The 17194-nt window shown below is 45.4% G+C and overlaps 1 protein-coding gene across 1 annotated transcript in view; it reads right to left on the reverse strand.

The window, feature by feature from the left end:
- Nucleotides 1-16745, reverse strand: part of GNB1L (G protein subunit beta 1 like) — a 30942-nt gene extending 14197 nt beyond the window's left edge. Inside the window, exons 1-4 of the mRNA XM_056859712.1 lie at nt 16630-16745; nt 13775-13900; nt 9651-9813; nt 2010-2108 (exon numbers count right to left, since the gene is read on the reverse strand). Coding sequence (XP_056715690.1) covers nt 2010-2108; nt 9651-9813; nt 13775-13900; nt 16630-16745 — 504 coding nt within the window. The remainder of the gene's footprint in view (nt 1-2009; nt 2109-9650; nt 9814-13774; nt 13901-16629) is intronic.
- Between the last annotated feature and the right edge of the window lie 449 nt (nt 16746-17194).

Consider the following 17194-nt stretch of genomic DNA (forward strand, 5'->3'; position numbering starts at 1 on the left):
CACTTCCTTCCCCTGCTCCGCTGGAGAGTCTTCTAGACTTCTGCTCACAGGTACCAGAAGAAGAAAGTCTTCCATTCCATGCAATCATTTTTAAGGGGCCAAACAAGGCAGATAAAGATATATAACTATCAACAAACTTTGCACCCCAGGCCAAGAACACTGAAGAATATAAGAAACAATTTTCACTCTGTGATACTATGGATTACATGGTTTTTGAGCTCAAAGAATATTTTGACATTTGTCTGTTACGTTCTTACAAGTTCTTAGCCTGTGAAAGAGTAGTTTGTTAACTGCATGTTTTAGTTTTCATAGTTCCAGCCTGTCACTCTCGTTGGCAGATTTATACAATCGCTACATACAGATGGCTTAACCGCTGGCATCTCCCAGTTAAAGCACCTCAAAGAGCAGAAAGGACAGACTCCTATCTGCTTGTTTATTTATTTCATTTATACCCCGCCTTTCTCCTCGATGTGGACCCAAAGCGGCTTGCATCATTCTCCTCCATTTTATTTTCACAACAACCCTGTGAGGTAGGTTAGACTGAGAGTGAGTGACTGGCCCAAGATCACATGAACACATGAAGCTGCCTTCTACTGAATTAGACGCTCGGTCCATCAAAGTCAGTATTGTCTACTCAGACCGGCAGCGGCTCTCCAGGGTCTCAGGCAGAGGTCTTTCACATTACCTACTTGCCTAGTCCCTTTAACTGGAGATGCCGGGGATTGAACCTGGGACCTTCTGCATGCCAAGCACATGCTCTACCACTGAGCTACAGCCCCTCCCCATGATTGAGAACACATGAAACTGCCCTATACTGAATCAGACCCTTGGTCCATCAAAGTCAGTATTGCCTACTCAGACCGGTAGAGGCTCTCCAGGGTCTCAGGCAGAGGTCTTTCACATCACCTACTTGCCTAGTCCCTTTTTACTGGAGATGCCAGGGACTGAACCTGGGACCTTCTGCCTGCCAAGCAGATGTTCTACCACTGAGCCACGGTCCCTCCCATGGCACAAGTGGGGATTCGAACCTGGGTCTCCCAGACACTAGTGATCCTGCTTGCGATCCTGGAGACAGCATGCGGCACAAATTTATAGAACAAATATATGTGCAACACGCTGCACTTCAATCATTCAAAAAACATGGGAAACAATAGTGCGCGATACAATACAAATACAATACAATACAAACCTCAGAAGACACAAACAACAATGACGAACATATTCACAAAAGGCCACAATACCTGGAATGTCCGTGATATGATGTCCTTCGGGAGGAACTGAAGGCTAACTAAGGGACATTATACCACGGACATTCCGGGGATTGTGGCCTTTTGTGAATGTGTTCGTCATTGTTGTTTGTGTTTTCTGTGGTTTGTATTGTATCGTATTTGTATTGTATTGTGCACTATTGTTTCCCATGTTTTTTGAATGATTGAAGTGCAGTGTGTTGCACATATATTTGTTCTATAAATTTGAGCTGCGTGCTGTTTCCTTTCTGGTTGAATTGTTCCTTGTACAGCATAGGGTTTCTTTATTTGCGATCCTGGAGAGCCACTGCCGTGCAAAGTAGGCAATTCTGAGCTAGATGGATGTACGAGTGCTGTAGCTTCTTACCATGGCGACTTCAGCAACTTCGAGGCGAATACCTAGACTGTGAAACGTTAAATCAATCAGATTGTCATCAGTTGGACGGTGTGCAAAGATGATCCAACATTAATCTTCAGTGCGTCTGACTCACTTTCTTCTCAATGGATGAAGGTGCGCATAAACTCTGCCATGCTACACTTTGCCGGGAACGTTTGCAAAACATCTCGTATTATCTGGAAAGCTCTGGCAAAGGATGTTCCCCCTTTCCCTCCCACCTGTAATAAGATAATTACTTGATTGCTGTTGACAATCAATCAACAAAACTCGGAGTGAAGAATGATTCATGTGCTCCGTATTTTTATTTTTTTAAAAACGAATCGGAGGGGAAGCATTTCAAAATTAGCATGCTCCCGTTGGCTTACCTGCCACAGTTTGAGACACAGGGGCATGCCCAGTTTGGCTTCTGCCTCTGGCTTCAAGGTACAGACTGACGTCTTGGATGGCAGCTCCAAAACCCGAACCTGACATTAAAATAAACAAGTTTGGTTGACCGTGTGCCAGATACAGGTATGAGTCTTCTAAGGTTATTTGCAAGAGGCTGGTACAAGCACTTTCGTTGTTGTTCAGAAGAGGACGGGTGGGGAGGAGAGAGATCAACACAGACAAGCTCAGGTAGATTTAAGTGCTAAGCAAAGGAGTCCTGAGGCGCCTTAAAGATTAACAGATTTGTGTTAACTTGCAAGGACTAGGGGGTCCTCCTCACTGGATGCATAAAGTAGACCCCGGCTGCCAGATTTCATCTGACTAAGGGAGCTTTGACTCTTGAAAGCCCCTACCCCCAACATCTTGTTGGAGTCTAAGGAGAAGAAGAAGAGTTGGTTTTTATATGCCACCTTTCTCTACCTTTTAAGGAGAATCAAACCGGCTTACAATCTCCTTCCCTTCCCCTCCCCACAATGGACACCTTGTGAGGTAGGTGGGGCTGAGAGCGTTCGGAGAGACCTGTGACTAGCCCAAGGCCACCCAGCTGGCTTCATGTGTAGGAGTGGGGAAACCAAGCCGGTTCTCCAGATTAGACTCCACCGCTCCTAACCACTACACCACCACTAAGGTGCTACTGGACTCCAATCTTGCTCTCCCAAGTCAGTGGACACGGGATTGCAGCCATAGCCGCAGTTCAGCAACGGAGCCCAACCGCAAAGGGCCTCTCTCAATGACGGCACTTAAGTCATCGGTGGAATTTGCTGCCACAAGAAACTGTGATGGCGTCTGGCTTAGATAACTTCCAGAGAAGTAGAGATTCACGGAGGATAGGTCAACCCCTGGCTCAATGGAACTTCCAGGTTCAGAGGCAGCATACCATTTGCTGGGGGGAGGGGCAACAGTGAGGGAAGGCTGTTGCCTTAAGTGCCTTGCTGGTGGGGCTTCCCTGAAGCATCTAGATGATCTCTTCAGGTATTAAATGGATTAAACAGATCTTTGGTCTGATTTTTTGATGTTTTTGACTGCCCCATTCATTCATGCAGCTCCGATTAAACAGCATGAGCACACACACACAGAGGTCATAAGAACATAAGAATGTCCATGCTGGATCAGATCAAGGCCCATCAAGTCCAGCAGTCTGTTCACACAGTGGCCAACCAGGTGCCTCTAGGAAGCTCACAAACAAGACAACTGCAGCAGCATTATCCTGCCTGTGTCCCATGGCACCTAATACAATAGGCATGCTCCTCTGATCCTGGGGAGAATAGGTATGCATCGTGACTAGTAGCCATTTTGACTAGTAGCCATGAATAGCCCTCTCCTCCATGAACATGTCCACTCCCCTCTTAAAGCCTTCCAAGTTGTCTCTGCAGAGCCTCCTCTGATTCTTTCTTCCCACTGCCACCTCTTTTTAAAAAAACACAATATTATTTTAACAAACACAAACAACCATAAAAAACATTAACATAAACTCAATATAACAATATATATGAAGTTTGCCGTTCAAAATTACACTTCTATTGTCGGCCTCATTGAATTACATTGCTCTTTGTTTATCACATATTCTTCCATATCTGTTAGTACATTTATTACTTATTGCCTAAAACTCTCTCATTTTATCTAAGTTTGATTCAGTTCTGTTCCAAATATCTGTGTGTGTGTTAAGTGCCGTCAAGTCACTTCCGACTCATGGCGACCCTATGCATGAAAGTCCTCCAAAATGTCCTATCTTTGGCAGCCTTGCTCAGATCTTGCAAATTGAAGGCTGTGGCTTCCTTTATTGAGTCCATACGTTCCATTTCTTGTTTAACAATTTCAAGCTTACCCTGATTCATGCTTCTCACATTTCATGTTCCTATTATATGCGTCGAACAGCTTTGGACTTTCCTTTTGCATCTATTCATGTCAACCACTGAACGTCCTTTCGGCTTTAGTCCAATCGCATCATTAAGAACAGAGCTACTCGTACTTGTCCTCTGCTCTACCCCAGTAGCAGATTGAGTGCCATCTGACCTGGGGGTCCCATCTTCCAGCACTATATCTTTTTTCATTTTGGATTGTCTCATCATAGGGTTTTCAAGGTAAAGGTTGGTCAGAAGTGGTTTACCAGTGCCTTCTTCTGCGCAGTACTAACCAGGGTTAGCCGTAGTGGAACTGCTGTTGTCTACGAAAGATCCTCCGCCAGTGTCACCTTCCACTACTGCTGCTGCCCAGTAGCTAACCTTCAGGGATTCCTCTGCCCCCATCCACATTGGAACTGCCTGTTCTCTTTTGCGGATGTGGCCATTGATCCCTTAAGGGGGTGGATGCATCTTCGTCTGGTGTCTCAGCTGTGACCATTCCGTCTTGAGTGACTCTGCTACGAGTTTAGTCTCTTGATAGAGTCTAGACCCCTTACGGTATTGCTCTCAGCTTCCCTGACACACACAAACCCCCTCACCACGTTAAGGTGTGGATCCAGAATGGGTCCAAATATCTAGCTATATAATTAAAAAAAAACTTCAATTTTTCCTGAAATTCTTAGATTGGCCTATTATGTATAAAAGATGTCAATTTTGCCATAGTTGTATATTCTATTAATCCATTCATTTAAATCTGGGCATTTCTGTGTTTTCCATTTTGCTGCATATACCACTCTTACCACCATCACCATATACTTAAATAGTTCATTATGTCTTTTTGAAATATTGCTTGGTGAAAAATTTAACAACATAGATTTCAAGTCCGTCACAAACTTAATTTTTAAAAACTTTTGCATTTTGTCATTATCCAATATTTCCTTGCTTTCTTACCACATATGGTAAAATGTTGCACATGTATTATCACATTTCCAACGTTTTCTATTATAGTCTTTGTTGGCTTTTGCTCTATGTTTAGGTGTGAGTTGCTGTCTAAAAAACATTTATACCACGGCCACCTCTTGATCCCATTCCCGTTTCTTGTACTGAGCATTTCTAGGGCAACAATTTAATGCACAGCTAAATTGTGGAACTCCCTGCCCTGGGATGTGGTGATGGCTGCTGACTTGGAAGGCTTTAAGAGGGGAGTGGACATGTTCATGGAGGAGAGGGCTATCCATAGCTACTAGTCAAAATGGATACTAGTCATGATGCGTACCTATTCTCTCCAGGATCAGAGGAGCATGCTTATTATATTAGGTGCTGTGGAAGACAGGCAGGATGGTGCTGCTGCAGTCGTCTTGTTTGTGGGCTTCTTAGAGGCACCTGGTTTGTGTGAATAGACTGCTGGACTTGATAGGCCTTGGTCTGTTCCAGCATGGCCTTTCTTATGTTCTTAACATTTTTTAATTCGCTCATCCAGTTTGCTAAGGCTACACACACAAAAAATGGCTAGCGGGAAAGCCTCACAGTGGCAGCGTCCTCCATTCACTAAGCCATTCAAAAACCCAGCACTTTCACGCTGAAACCTGCTTCACCCCGGGGGAAATCAGTGAGGCTAAGCTGGTTTAAGTGCACGGAGTCTCATCTGAGCAGTTTGTGGATTTATATTACAAGCACCCAAGGTGGAAAGATACACCCACGTCTATAATTTACTGCTGATGCAAGGTAGGGGTGGGCGGGGAGGTTGTGTTTTTAAACACCAAGGGCACCATTCAGCAGGAAACTTTGCAGCGCAAGCTCCATGCCAGCGCAGTGTAGAGAGCCAGCGTGGTGTAGTGGTTAAGAGTGGTGATTTGGAGCGGTGGACGCTGATCAGGAGAACCGGGTTTGATTCCCCACTCCTCCACATGAGCGGTGGAGGCTAATCTGGTGAACCAGATTGGTTTCCCCACTCCTACATATGAAGCCAGCTGGGTGACCTTGGGCTAGTCACAGTTCTCTCAGTCCCACCTAACCCACAGGGTGTCTGTCAGTTGGCCTGATCCACTGAAGCACCGATGTCCTTAAGCAAGACGGCAGACTCACGGGCAAGCAAGCACATATTAATTATGCCTTCGATGTTCTGAGGTCATGGGTACATATTCTTGCTTTGGATGTTCAACACAATCAGTGCCCCATAAGGATTTCAGTTAAAAAAGAAAAAGACAGACCTTGCAAGACCAGTCTTTCCACTTTGGTCTCAGTGACTCCAGAGCTCAGGACAGACCATGAGCAGAGAATGAGAAGGGAGCCAAACTAGCATCATTTTATGCAAAGACCGCGTTTCTCTTACACAGAATAATTCAACGCTGTTGATGGGAGCAGAGCTTAGAAAACCTGTCCGATGAAATCAGAGCAGAGAAACAGGCAGGTAGTTGGTGAGAAGCTCAGGGGATGTTTTGCCAAGAGAAGAAGAAGAAGAGTTGGTTTTTATATGCCGACTTTCTCTACCACTTAAGGGAGACTCAAACCAGCTTACAATCACCTTCCCTTTCCCTCCCAACAAAAGACACACTGTGAGGTAGGTGGGGCTGAGAGAGCTCTAAGAAAGCTGTGACTAGCCCAAGGTAGTGACCTTGGCTTCATGTGTAGGAATGGGGAAACAAATCCAGTTCAGCAGATTAAAGTCCACCGCTCATGTGGAGAAGTGGGGAATCGAACCCGGTTCTCCAGATTAGCATCCACCGCTCTTAACCACTACACCATGCTGCAGTCACCCTGGGACTGCAGCAGTGACGCATCATTTCGGCCTTTGTCAGCAGCCAAAGGCGGATTGGGGAGGGAACGCAGTATGGTATAGCCCGATCTCGTCAGATCTCAAAAGCTAAGCAGGGTCAGTAATTGGCTGGGAAACCACCAAGGAAGACTCTGCAAAAGAAGGCAATGGAAAACCACTTCTGTTTCTCACTTGCTTTGAAAGCCTCTGCCTGGAGGGCTTATTGAAGGGCACACTCCCTCTCTGCCAGGAAGACCACCACCTCAAGGGAAAAATCAGCCTTGCCCCAGCCACTGGCAGCAGCAGGAAACTTGATTCTTCTCTCCCTGCCAGGAAGAATTTTGCTGTAACTGCTAGTTGCCCTGGAAAGGCAGGAGCAAACAGAAGGACTCTCTGCTCTTGTGACACTGGCCAGAGGACGAAGGGGTGCAGGATATTTCTTTTTCTTTGTTTTTATTTGTTGTAATGCACCCTGGATATCACTGGGCGGAAAAGCAGGAACGTAAACCACTAAGACGAGTAAGACAGCCATGAACTTAATCACTCCGGAAAGCCACAGCATTTCTGCATCTCAATTTCTATTCCATTCCTCCAGAGCTGAGCCAGAGAAGCAGAAGAAGCAGAAGCAGAAGAAGAAGAGTTGGTTTTTATATGCTGACTTTCTCTACCACTTAAGGGAGACTCAAATGGCTTACAATCCCCTTCCCCTCCCCACAATAGACACCCTGTGAGGTAGGTGGGGTTGAGAGAGCTCTAAGAGAGCTGTGATTAGCCCAAAGTCACCCAGCTGGCTTCGTATGTAGGAGTGGGGAAACAAATCCAGTTCACCAGATTAGCCTCCGCCGGTCATGGGGAGGAGTGAGGAATAAAACCTGGTTCTCCAGATCAGAATCCACCGCTCCAAACCACTGCTCTTAACCACTACACAAAGCTGGATATCCCTGGCAGAAAAGCAGAAACGTAAACCACTAAGACGAATAAGGCAGCAATGAACTGAATCACTCCGGAAAGCCACAGCATTTCTGCATCTGAATTTCTATTCTGTTTCCACCAGAGCCGAGCCAGTAATGTAAAGGATGCTACTGTCACTTTCATTTTATATCTGAAGGATAGTTTTAATTATTTGGATTGCTAACTGCTTTGAGTGCTCTTAAAGCAGAAAAGTGGGTCAAAATCTCTTTTAAAAAAATAAAAAAGACTGCAAAAGTAAACCAGGGAAAAGTCGGCAAAGTGTTTGCTACAGCAAGCAAGACGGCAGGGTCCACTTGGGATAAACTGACCGCCCAAGAATCCGTGTCAGTCTCAAATATAAACCCCATCTCTTGGATTTTGACAACCGTAACTTAAAACTCCAAGTTCTGTGATTATGCATTTTTGTTTTGTTTTGCTGAATAGGAGAAAGCGCTTGCCTTTGCCGGAGGTTAAGAGCATTCCTGGGTGGCTAAAGGTGGCCACAAGGAAAAACACACCCTGCTCCTCCTGCACATTTATAACGCTCCTGAGATGTTTCTGGCAAATTGGCAGGAGAAGCACATGTAACTCATAATTGGTGATTCAAATGCAATCAAGAACAGATAAATTCCTGTTCAGATCTTATTATTCATAGACTGAACTTGCTTTTGAGGCAGAATTACCCTCTTTGGGCACCAGCCAAGCATAAACACATATTAAATCTTCATGTTAATCATACGCCTCAAACGTGCTTTCTCCCACCACGTTACCGATTTGAGAACGCAACACCTTTTTTTTCCTTTAAAGGAGCCTCCTCAGATTTTAATGGAATCTCTGACATTCTGCTAATCTGAAGGTTTGTGAGCGTTTTTGTCTGGTGAGACAGCAAGTCAAGGATTTCAGACTGAAGAGTACAACGTAAAATCTGGATTTAAAAAAAAAACTTCCTCTTTTTTAGATGAGAGAATTTTCAATACTGCTGTTCTGAGTGCGGCGCAAAGGAGGGGGTCCCCACACTGGTAAGGGTGCCTAGACCCATGCCTGCAAGTAAGAATCGAAGGCTCTCTAAGCATCATAAAACACAGATACACATGGTCTACATTCACAACCTAAGAAGAGCCCTGCTGGGTCAAACCAATGATCCATCTAGGCCAGAATCCTATTTCTTGTAGGGCCTTCCAAATGTCTTTGGAAGGCCTAAAAGAAACCATCACACCATTACTGACTCTAGGTATCAGGTATTCAAAGGTATTCTGCCTCTGAACATGAAAGGTTCATTCACTCATCATGACTAATAACCATGCCCAATGTCACATCCTGTGGTGGTGAGTTCCACAAGTTAACTAAGTGTGGTATAAAGCTACTGCCCATCAGCTTTGCTTAGGGTTGCCAACCTCTAGGTAATAGCTGGAGATCTGCTAATACAACTGATCTCCAGCTGATAGAGATCAGTTCACCTGAAGAAAATGGCCGCTCTGGCAATTGTACTGCATGGCATTGAAGTCCCTCCCCTCCCCAAACCCCGCCCTCCTCAGGCTCCACCCCCAAAATCTCCCACTGGTGGCAAAGAGGTACCTGACAATCCTAGCTTTGTTGGGTGCCCTGGCCATTGTAGAAGAGGCCTTCCTTTATCTCACGCATAATTTTATAAAACCCTATCATGCCAGCATTAGTTACCTTTTTTTCCTAAACTGAAAGGTCCTAAAGGCTTTAACCTCTTCACCTCTTTAGATTCCGGCAGCAGGATATGCAACGGGGTTATCCGCTGCAAATATTAAAATGTCAGCAAGAGCCGCGTTAGAAAAATTCCATTAGCAACATAGAAGGTTCATCATATTCTTGGCAGACCTAATTAGCAGACACAAAGAATTCCTTGTTTCTCTTCTTGAGAAGCTATTTTACGTAGATTATGATATTTCCATATTTTGGACCACCTAATGCATGAAACGAGAGCATGCCAAACATTATCCTTGCTCCAGAGACAAAGCTAAAAGGAGAAATAAAGAAAAAGACAAGGAAGAAAGATCACCTACCTCTTCTAAGTCTTTGCCTGGCATAGCCATTAGCCAACGTCTCTCTGCCACCTTCAAGAGGGAGCATTTGCAGAAACCAACGTTCTCTGTGCAAACAGAGTCTGTGACGTCCTTCCTTCCTTCCGCCAGGTCCCACAAGCAGACATTTTGATCGCGCCCCTGGCTTTGAGAATGAACGTTATGCATCAGATAACTAAACCCCCATATCTTAACTTCTGTACCTTTTGTTTTATAGCAGATCCCTCCACGCCACCATATAGGATACCACAGGTCACAATACAAACATATCTAATTGCCTTAACATTAAGGCAGACAACTAGTCCGCCTAGATCACTATTGTCTTCTCTGGCAGCAATTCCCCATGGTCTTGAGAAGGTTTCTCCCTAGTATCTGCTACCTGAGATCCTACTACCAGAGATGCCAGGGGTTCATGTGGAGGAGTGGGGAACAGTGGCGGATCTACTATGAAACGAATTACAGTCTAATCCCGGAGAGGCCCTGAAGCAACTTTTTTTTTTTAACGAGTGAAATTTTCAACAACGTCGATGGAGGTTTTTTTTTTAAGTGTTAGTTATTAAAATAAGGCTATTTTAGTGATAGACTCATAAGCCAATGGGTCGAAGGACTTAATATTGACCTTAGAATGTGCTCTAATACCTATTTCATGGGGCCTCAAAATGTCCCTGTAATTGGTCAAATTTCAAAATTTTCTCGGGCACTTACAGCGCCCAAACCCCCAGCTGTATGGGCTTGCTGAGCTCGCCAGAATCTATTCATAGCCTACACTTTGGAAGCTGGATCCTCGAATCCTTCGTTGATGCACAGCGTAATTGTTCTATAGCTCAATCCTTAGGCTAGAGCCAATCGGAACCATAAAAAGACATCTGAATTCTCAGGGAGGGGCCGCGGCTCAGTGGTAGAGCATCTACTTGGCATGTAGAAGGTCCCAGGTTCAATCCCCAGCATCTCCAGTTAAAGGGACTAGGCAGGTAGGTGATGTGAAAGCCCTCTGCCTGAGACCCTGGAGAGTTGCTGCTGGTCTGAGTAGACAATACTGACTTTGATGGACCAAGGGTCTGATTCAGTGGAAGGCAGCTTCACACGTTCATGTGTTCAGGCTGCACTCATCTCGCTTGTGCATTTTAACACCCAAAATCAGATTTTCACCTCTTTATCCTAACAAGCCCCCTCTGATAACCTTCTACCTCTCTATTAGAGAATGAACCAGTACATCTGCCATGGAACAACCCCATTGAAGAAGATAACCGCTGTTACCCAGACCTTATTGCTGGTGGGAAGGGGCTCACTGCATGGCCCATTTCCAAGGATTCCACCCCGCCACCCTGTTCGCCATTTGGGCCCCAAGGTCCTTGCAAGGGCAGCAAGGCCCTTTGGACCTTGCTGGATGTTGCTCTGTTGTTGCTGGTTGCAAAGTGTAAACATAACAGTTTAAGCTTCAGGGTCCCAATAACGTAGGTCCACCACTGGTGGGGAATCGAAAACAATGCTCCCATCTTAACCAGTCTGTTTATCCAGTTTCCTTTCATTAAGAGACAGGCAAGAAGAAAATGTAATCCAGTTTCCTAACAAACAAAAATGGATCTTGAAATTATTTAAAAGAAAATTCTAATTTGGTTAAAGCAGGTGCATAAGGTTATTTGCAAAGATTAATGCAATGCCCTCTGGGACGGGCCAGAATCCAGGCCCACCTGCTCTGCAGAACAACATTCTAACACCACCACGACAGGAACACATTTTAATGATGGATTCACTCCATGGACTGCAGCATCCACTGCTAGAAATCAGTTCCACAAAGCTCCTGTGACCCAGTGGCTTTGGACAGTGCTTGGAACCAGCTGCTGTTTTTATGGTCATTTGATTTTTTTTAATGTCAGAATGGCAGAAGGTGAAATTGGCAGCCTGGACGAGTGAACGTCCTAAATCTCAACCAATGTCTTTAAAAAAAGGATTGAGCAGGTACACCCAACTGCTTTTCATTTTGCCCTCCTAGGGTAGGGAAGTCTCCCAGAGCAATCGAATGAATGAAGTAGCAATGAGTCATACTTGCATAAAGATGCGTTGGGTGCTGAAGTATGTTAAAAATACAGAAGAGTTCATTTCAGCTCTGATTCCCAAATGGAAAACGGTCAAAGGAAAGCAACACATGCGGGCAACAACTTGTAGAGTTTACTGGCACTAGGTAGTGATGGCTGCTACCTGGAATGATGGGTTACCCTCCTGGTTAAGTATGTGTTTGCTCCACATAAATCAGTGATCTAATAAAGAGCCACCATGGTGTGGTGGTTAAGAGTGGTGGTTTGGAGCGGTGGATTCTAATCTGGAGAACTGGGTTTGATTCCCCTCTCCTCCACATGAGAAGTCGAGGCTCATCTGGTGAACCAGGTTGGTTTCCCCACTCCTACACATGAAGCCAGCTGGGTGACCTTGGGCTAGACACAGTTTTCTCCAAAAACTCTCTCAGCCCCACCTACCTCACAGGGTGTCTGTTGTGAGGAGGGGAAGGGAAGGTGATCGTAAGCCGGTTTGATTCTTCCTTAAATGTCGGCATATAAAAACCAACTCTTCTTCTTTTTGTTTCACTTTCTCTCTATTAGGTTTTGCCTTTCTCCAAAGGAAAGATGGCAAAAATATCCTGAAACGACTTGAAAGATGGAAAGCTAAGGGATCCCGAATGGAGAGAATTGTAGCCCTGGAAGATTACAGGTATTTCCAGGCAGACATTTTACGGGGTAGCATACGTGAGACGAAAACCCTGTAATTATGTTGACAATTCAGATTTAAAGCGAGTCTTTTGAGGTGCTAATTGTGGTTATGCAGACGACAACAAATATAAATGCTAATATGGTCTGCTGCAGAAGATGTCTTTTCTCGATAAACATGTCAAAACAACTCCAAAATCAGACCGACACGCTGGCAATCTGCTCCAACGGAAGGCGGAACATCGAGTCAGTCGAAGCAACCACAGATCTTGTGGAATCTCAAAGACGATCGCAGACTGATTGCGGCAGAAGCTTTTAGGGACTCGAGTCCACAACGTCAGGTGTGCAAAATATTATCCTCAACTGACAGCCTGTTTTGTTTGTGTCAACAGTTCATTCCCCACCTTTCAATCAAATGACATCCGACCGTGCAAGTCCCAGACAGAGTGTAGCTCCCAGCTCGTCTCTTGCCGGGGGAGCAGTTTTTGTGTCAGAAATCAACCACCAATTTCGACTCAAACACCATCGTGAAATTTTCAGATCCAAATGTAGTAGTCTGGCTTATTGCCTTAATGTCACACATTTGTTGCTTAGCTCTAATGCCAATAACTGGTGGTGGAAAGGGCCGTCAAGTCACAGCTGACTTATGGCGACCCCGTTGCAGTTTTCAAGGCAAGAGTAGTTCGGAGGTGGTTGGCCATTGCCTGCCTCCGCGTGGCCTGAGAGAGTTCGGAGAGAACCGTGACTGGCCCAAGGTCACCCAACAGGCTTCAGGTGGAGGAATGGGGAACTGAACCCGGTTCTCCAGATAAGAGTCTGCCACTCTTAACCACTACACCACACTGGCTCCCTTATTACCAATAACTACCCAATAACACCAACCACCAACAAGAGATGGATTGACTCAATAAAGGAAGCCACAGCCCTCAATTTGCGAGATCTGACCAAGGCTGTCAAAGATAGGACATTTTGGAGGACATTGATTCATAGGGTCGCCATGAGTCGGAAGAGGCTCGACAGCACTTAACAATCACAACACAACACCAACCACAGATATGTGAGCCCAGCAGAAACTGGGATACCACCATGATGCTCATGGTAAGATACTGAGTAGGGATTTGAACAGGTGAGGCACTCAGTTCCACATTTTAATCCCTCATGGGTGGCAGGCTTTCTTTCCTGTTGTGCTTGTACTGTAGCAGATCTACATATAGCTCCCTGCTTCCACATGCAGAAAGCTGCTGTTGGAGCAGAGGCCTATATACAACGTCCTGTCATTACCCTGGTGAAGGGATTTTAAACAAGTTGTTTTTCTCTTGAGGCCAATATCTGTCTCATTTCACATCTACGTGGATTTCCGGAACCTCTACAGCAAGAATTTTTACAGGCACATTATTTACACACCTAAGAAGCGTATTTCGGTTGCCTAACGTTTTCACCCAGAACACGGATTTTCCGCCGTGACCATTCAGCGTTGTGTCCATCCTGCGTGTCTTTATGTTCCAGATGTGGATCAGCCCATCCGAAGACCTAACACAAAACAAAGCAAGGAATAAAAAAGGTCACTTCTTCAGGAATGCGTCCTGTTGCCATTCCAACAGTGCAATCCTAAGCAGTTACACACGTCTAAGTCTTACAATGGACTTAGAAGGGTGTAACTTGTCTTAGGATGGCATTGCGAGAGTACCAGACCCTGTCTGCAGACATCGCTGAATGTGCAAACAGGTTACTGATTGGTAGTTGGCTGATTGTGGTGTAGTGTTTAAGATCGGTGGTTTGGAACAGTGGACTCTAGTCTGGAGAACCGGGTTTGATTCCCCACTCCTCCACATGAGTGGCACAGGCTAATCTGGTGAACTGGATTTATTTCCCCACTCCTACACATGAAGCCAGCTGGGTGACCTTGGGCTAGTCACACTCTCTGAACCCCACTTACCTCACAGGGTGTCTGTTGTGGGGAGGGGAAGGCATTGTAAGCAGGTTTGATTCTTCCTTAAGTGGTAGAGGAAGTCGGCATATAAAAACCAACTCTTCTTCTTCTCCTCATAGAATCACTTTCCCTTTTTTAAAAAAGTGAAGGTTCTCAGCTTACTACATTTCATACCAGATCTCGCAATCTTGTAAGACATCAGGGTGGGATTCGAACCAGTCCTTCAACCAGCCCTGGCCTGCACCACAGGGCAAGTTGCTGAGCAAAGGTTAGGGGAGATCTAGTGTAGCTCAACAGTGTCACCTGGGATGCAATTTCTGTTTAGCTTTAAGGCATCATCTGACTGGCCTTCATTAAACGACCCCAGGGGCTCCCATAAAACCTACCAAGCCTTGGCATTCACTTTCTCTTCTGACTAGACAAACTGACTCACCTGGCCCATACTGAAACTGTGCTCCCATGTTTTCTCACTTTGCCCTTCCCACTAACTTCCTGGAAACTTGGCCTCACCTCAGTTCACTTCACTTTCCCTTTGGCTCCTGTCAGACCTTCCCCCTCCATGCTCCACATCCCACAATAGGAACCTGTACGTGTAATCCCCGTCAAGTCACAGATGACTTATGAGAACCCCGTAGGGTTTTCAAGGCAAGAGATGTTAGAAGGTGGTTTTCCATTGGCTGCCTCCGTGTAGGGTTGCCAGGTCCGGGTTGGGAAGTACCTGGAGATTTTGGAGGTGGAGCCTGAAGAAGATGGGGTTCGGGGAGAGGAGGGACTTTGGTGGGGTATAATTCCAGAGAGTTCACCTTCCAAAGTGATCATTTTCTCCAGGGGAACTGATCTCTGTTGCCTGGAGATCAGTTGTAATAGCGGGAGATCTCCAACCACCTACCTCTGTGTCACAACCATGGTATTCCATGGAGGTCTCCCATCCAAATACTTGCCAGGTTCGAGGCTGAGTGTGTGTGACAGGCCCAAGGTCATCTAACAAGTTTCTATAGCAGACAGGGGATTCAAACCTGGGTTTCCCAGATCCTAGTCTGACACCTTAACCACTAACATTATGTGCCATCACATGCCATCACATGATATGCCATCACATGCCAGCAATGCCCTTCCACAATCTACATTGGACAAACAGGTCAGTCTCTTAGACAAAGATTAAATGGACATAAGTCTGACATCAGAAACCACAATATTCAAAAACCAGTGGGTGAACATTTCAACCTTCCAGGACATTCTGTTGCAGATTTAAGAGTAGCAGTTCTCTTACAAAGGAATTTCAAAGGGAGATTGGGAAGAGAAACTGCTGAATTACAGTTGATATTCAAACTAAAGTCAATGCATTTACCTGGGCTGAATAAAGACCTTGCATTCATGGCCCATTACCAATGCTGATTTCTCCACACCCATCTCTCCCCTGGACATCACAGACTCTTCTGCATATCACACCTAATCCCATCAAACCTGCTATTCACATTTACATACTGTTCCTCTACTTAAAGACCGATGGATTCACATTCTAGCTGTATCTGAAGAAGTGAGCTGTGGCTCACGAAAGCTCATACCCTACCAGAAAATATTTTTGTTAGTCTTTAAGGTGCTACTGGACTCTTGCCCTTTTTGACTACTGCAAACAGACTAACACGGCTACCCACTGTGAATCACTAACATTATGCTTGTGATGCTTGTGTGGGAGCTGTTTTGCAAGATGCTAGAATTGTTCCTTTGCCAAGGATGATGCATACCTATTCTCTCCAGTATCTGAGGAGCATGCCTATTATTGTGGGCTTCCTAGAGGCACCTGGTTGGCCACTGTGTGAACAGACTGCTGGACTTGATGGGCCTTGGTCTGATCTACCATGGCTTTTCATATGTTCATTGTGGTGACGGATGCTAACTTAGAAAGCTTTAAGAGGAGTGGACATGTTCATGGAGGAGAGGGCTATCTATGGCTGCTAGTCAAAGTGGATAGTAGTCATGATGCATACCTATTCTCTCTAGTATCAGAGGAGCATGCCTATTATCTTAGGTGCCGTGGAACACAGGCAAGATGGTGCTGCTGCAGTTGTCTTGTTTGTGGGCTTCCTAGAGGCACCTGGTTGGCCACTGTGTGAACAGACTGCTGGACTTGATGGGCCTTGGCCTGATCCAGCATGGCTTTTCTTATGTTCTTATGCTGGCACCCACTTGGTAATTACCCAGCCACGAATGAGGGGAAGAGAAAGATGTAGGGAAGGAGACACAGGCTCCTCTGGGCTTGTTCACAGAACAACAAAACACAATTTGACTTGATGCCCGAACGGTACCATATTGTCCTTCCTGCACTCACCCTGAGAAAAGAATGGGAAGTTCAGGTTCCGGATCCGCACAGTGAAAGCACAGAGTATTGACTGCATCGTTAGCTCCTCGGAGAACATACTGTGGATCCGGAGGGGGGAGAGCCATAACAGCAAAAACAGAGAAACAGCACCTGCAGAAGAAAATAAATCAGAGATGAGCACTGCTCTTATCGGGTGCCTTTTATCCATAGCTTTTATTGTCTGTTGACCAGAATATGCTCCTCTGAACTTTAGAAAGACCGGAGGTACATTTTTAAATAAGTAAAACAAATAAAACAGTCAAATCAATCTGCTTTAGGATTACAACTGAGGTGTAAACTGGAAATTAAGGTAGTTTTCATCCCCAACCTGTGTTTAGATTTAGAGATCTTCATTTGGGAGGGGCCGTGGCTCAGTGGTAGAGCATTTGCTTGGCATGCAGAAGGTCCCAGGTTCAATCCCCGGCATCTCCAGTTAAAGGGACTAGGCAGGTAGGTGATTGGAAAGACCCCTGCCTGAGACCCTGGAGAACCGCTGCCGGTCTGAGTAGACAATACTGACTTTGATGGACAAAGG

This window comes from Euleptes europaea, chromosome 13 (genome assembly GCF_029931775.1).
Source record: "Euleptes europaea isolate rEulEur1 chromosome 13, rEulEur1.hap1, whole genome shotgun sequence".
In the NCBI taxonomy this organism is placed as follows: domain Eukaryota; kingdom Metazoa; phylum Chordata; class Lepidosauria; order Squamata; family Sphaerodactylidae; genus Euleptes; species Euleptes europaea.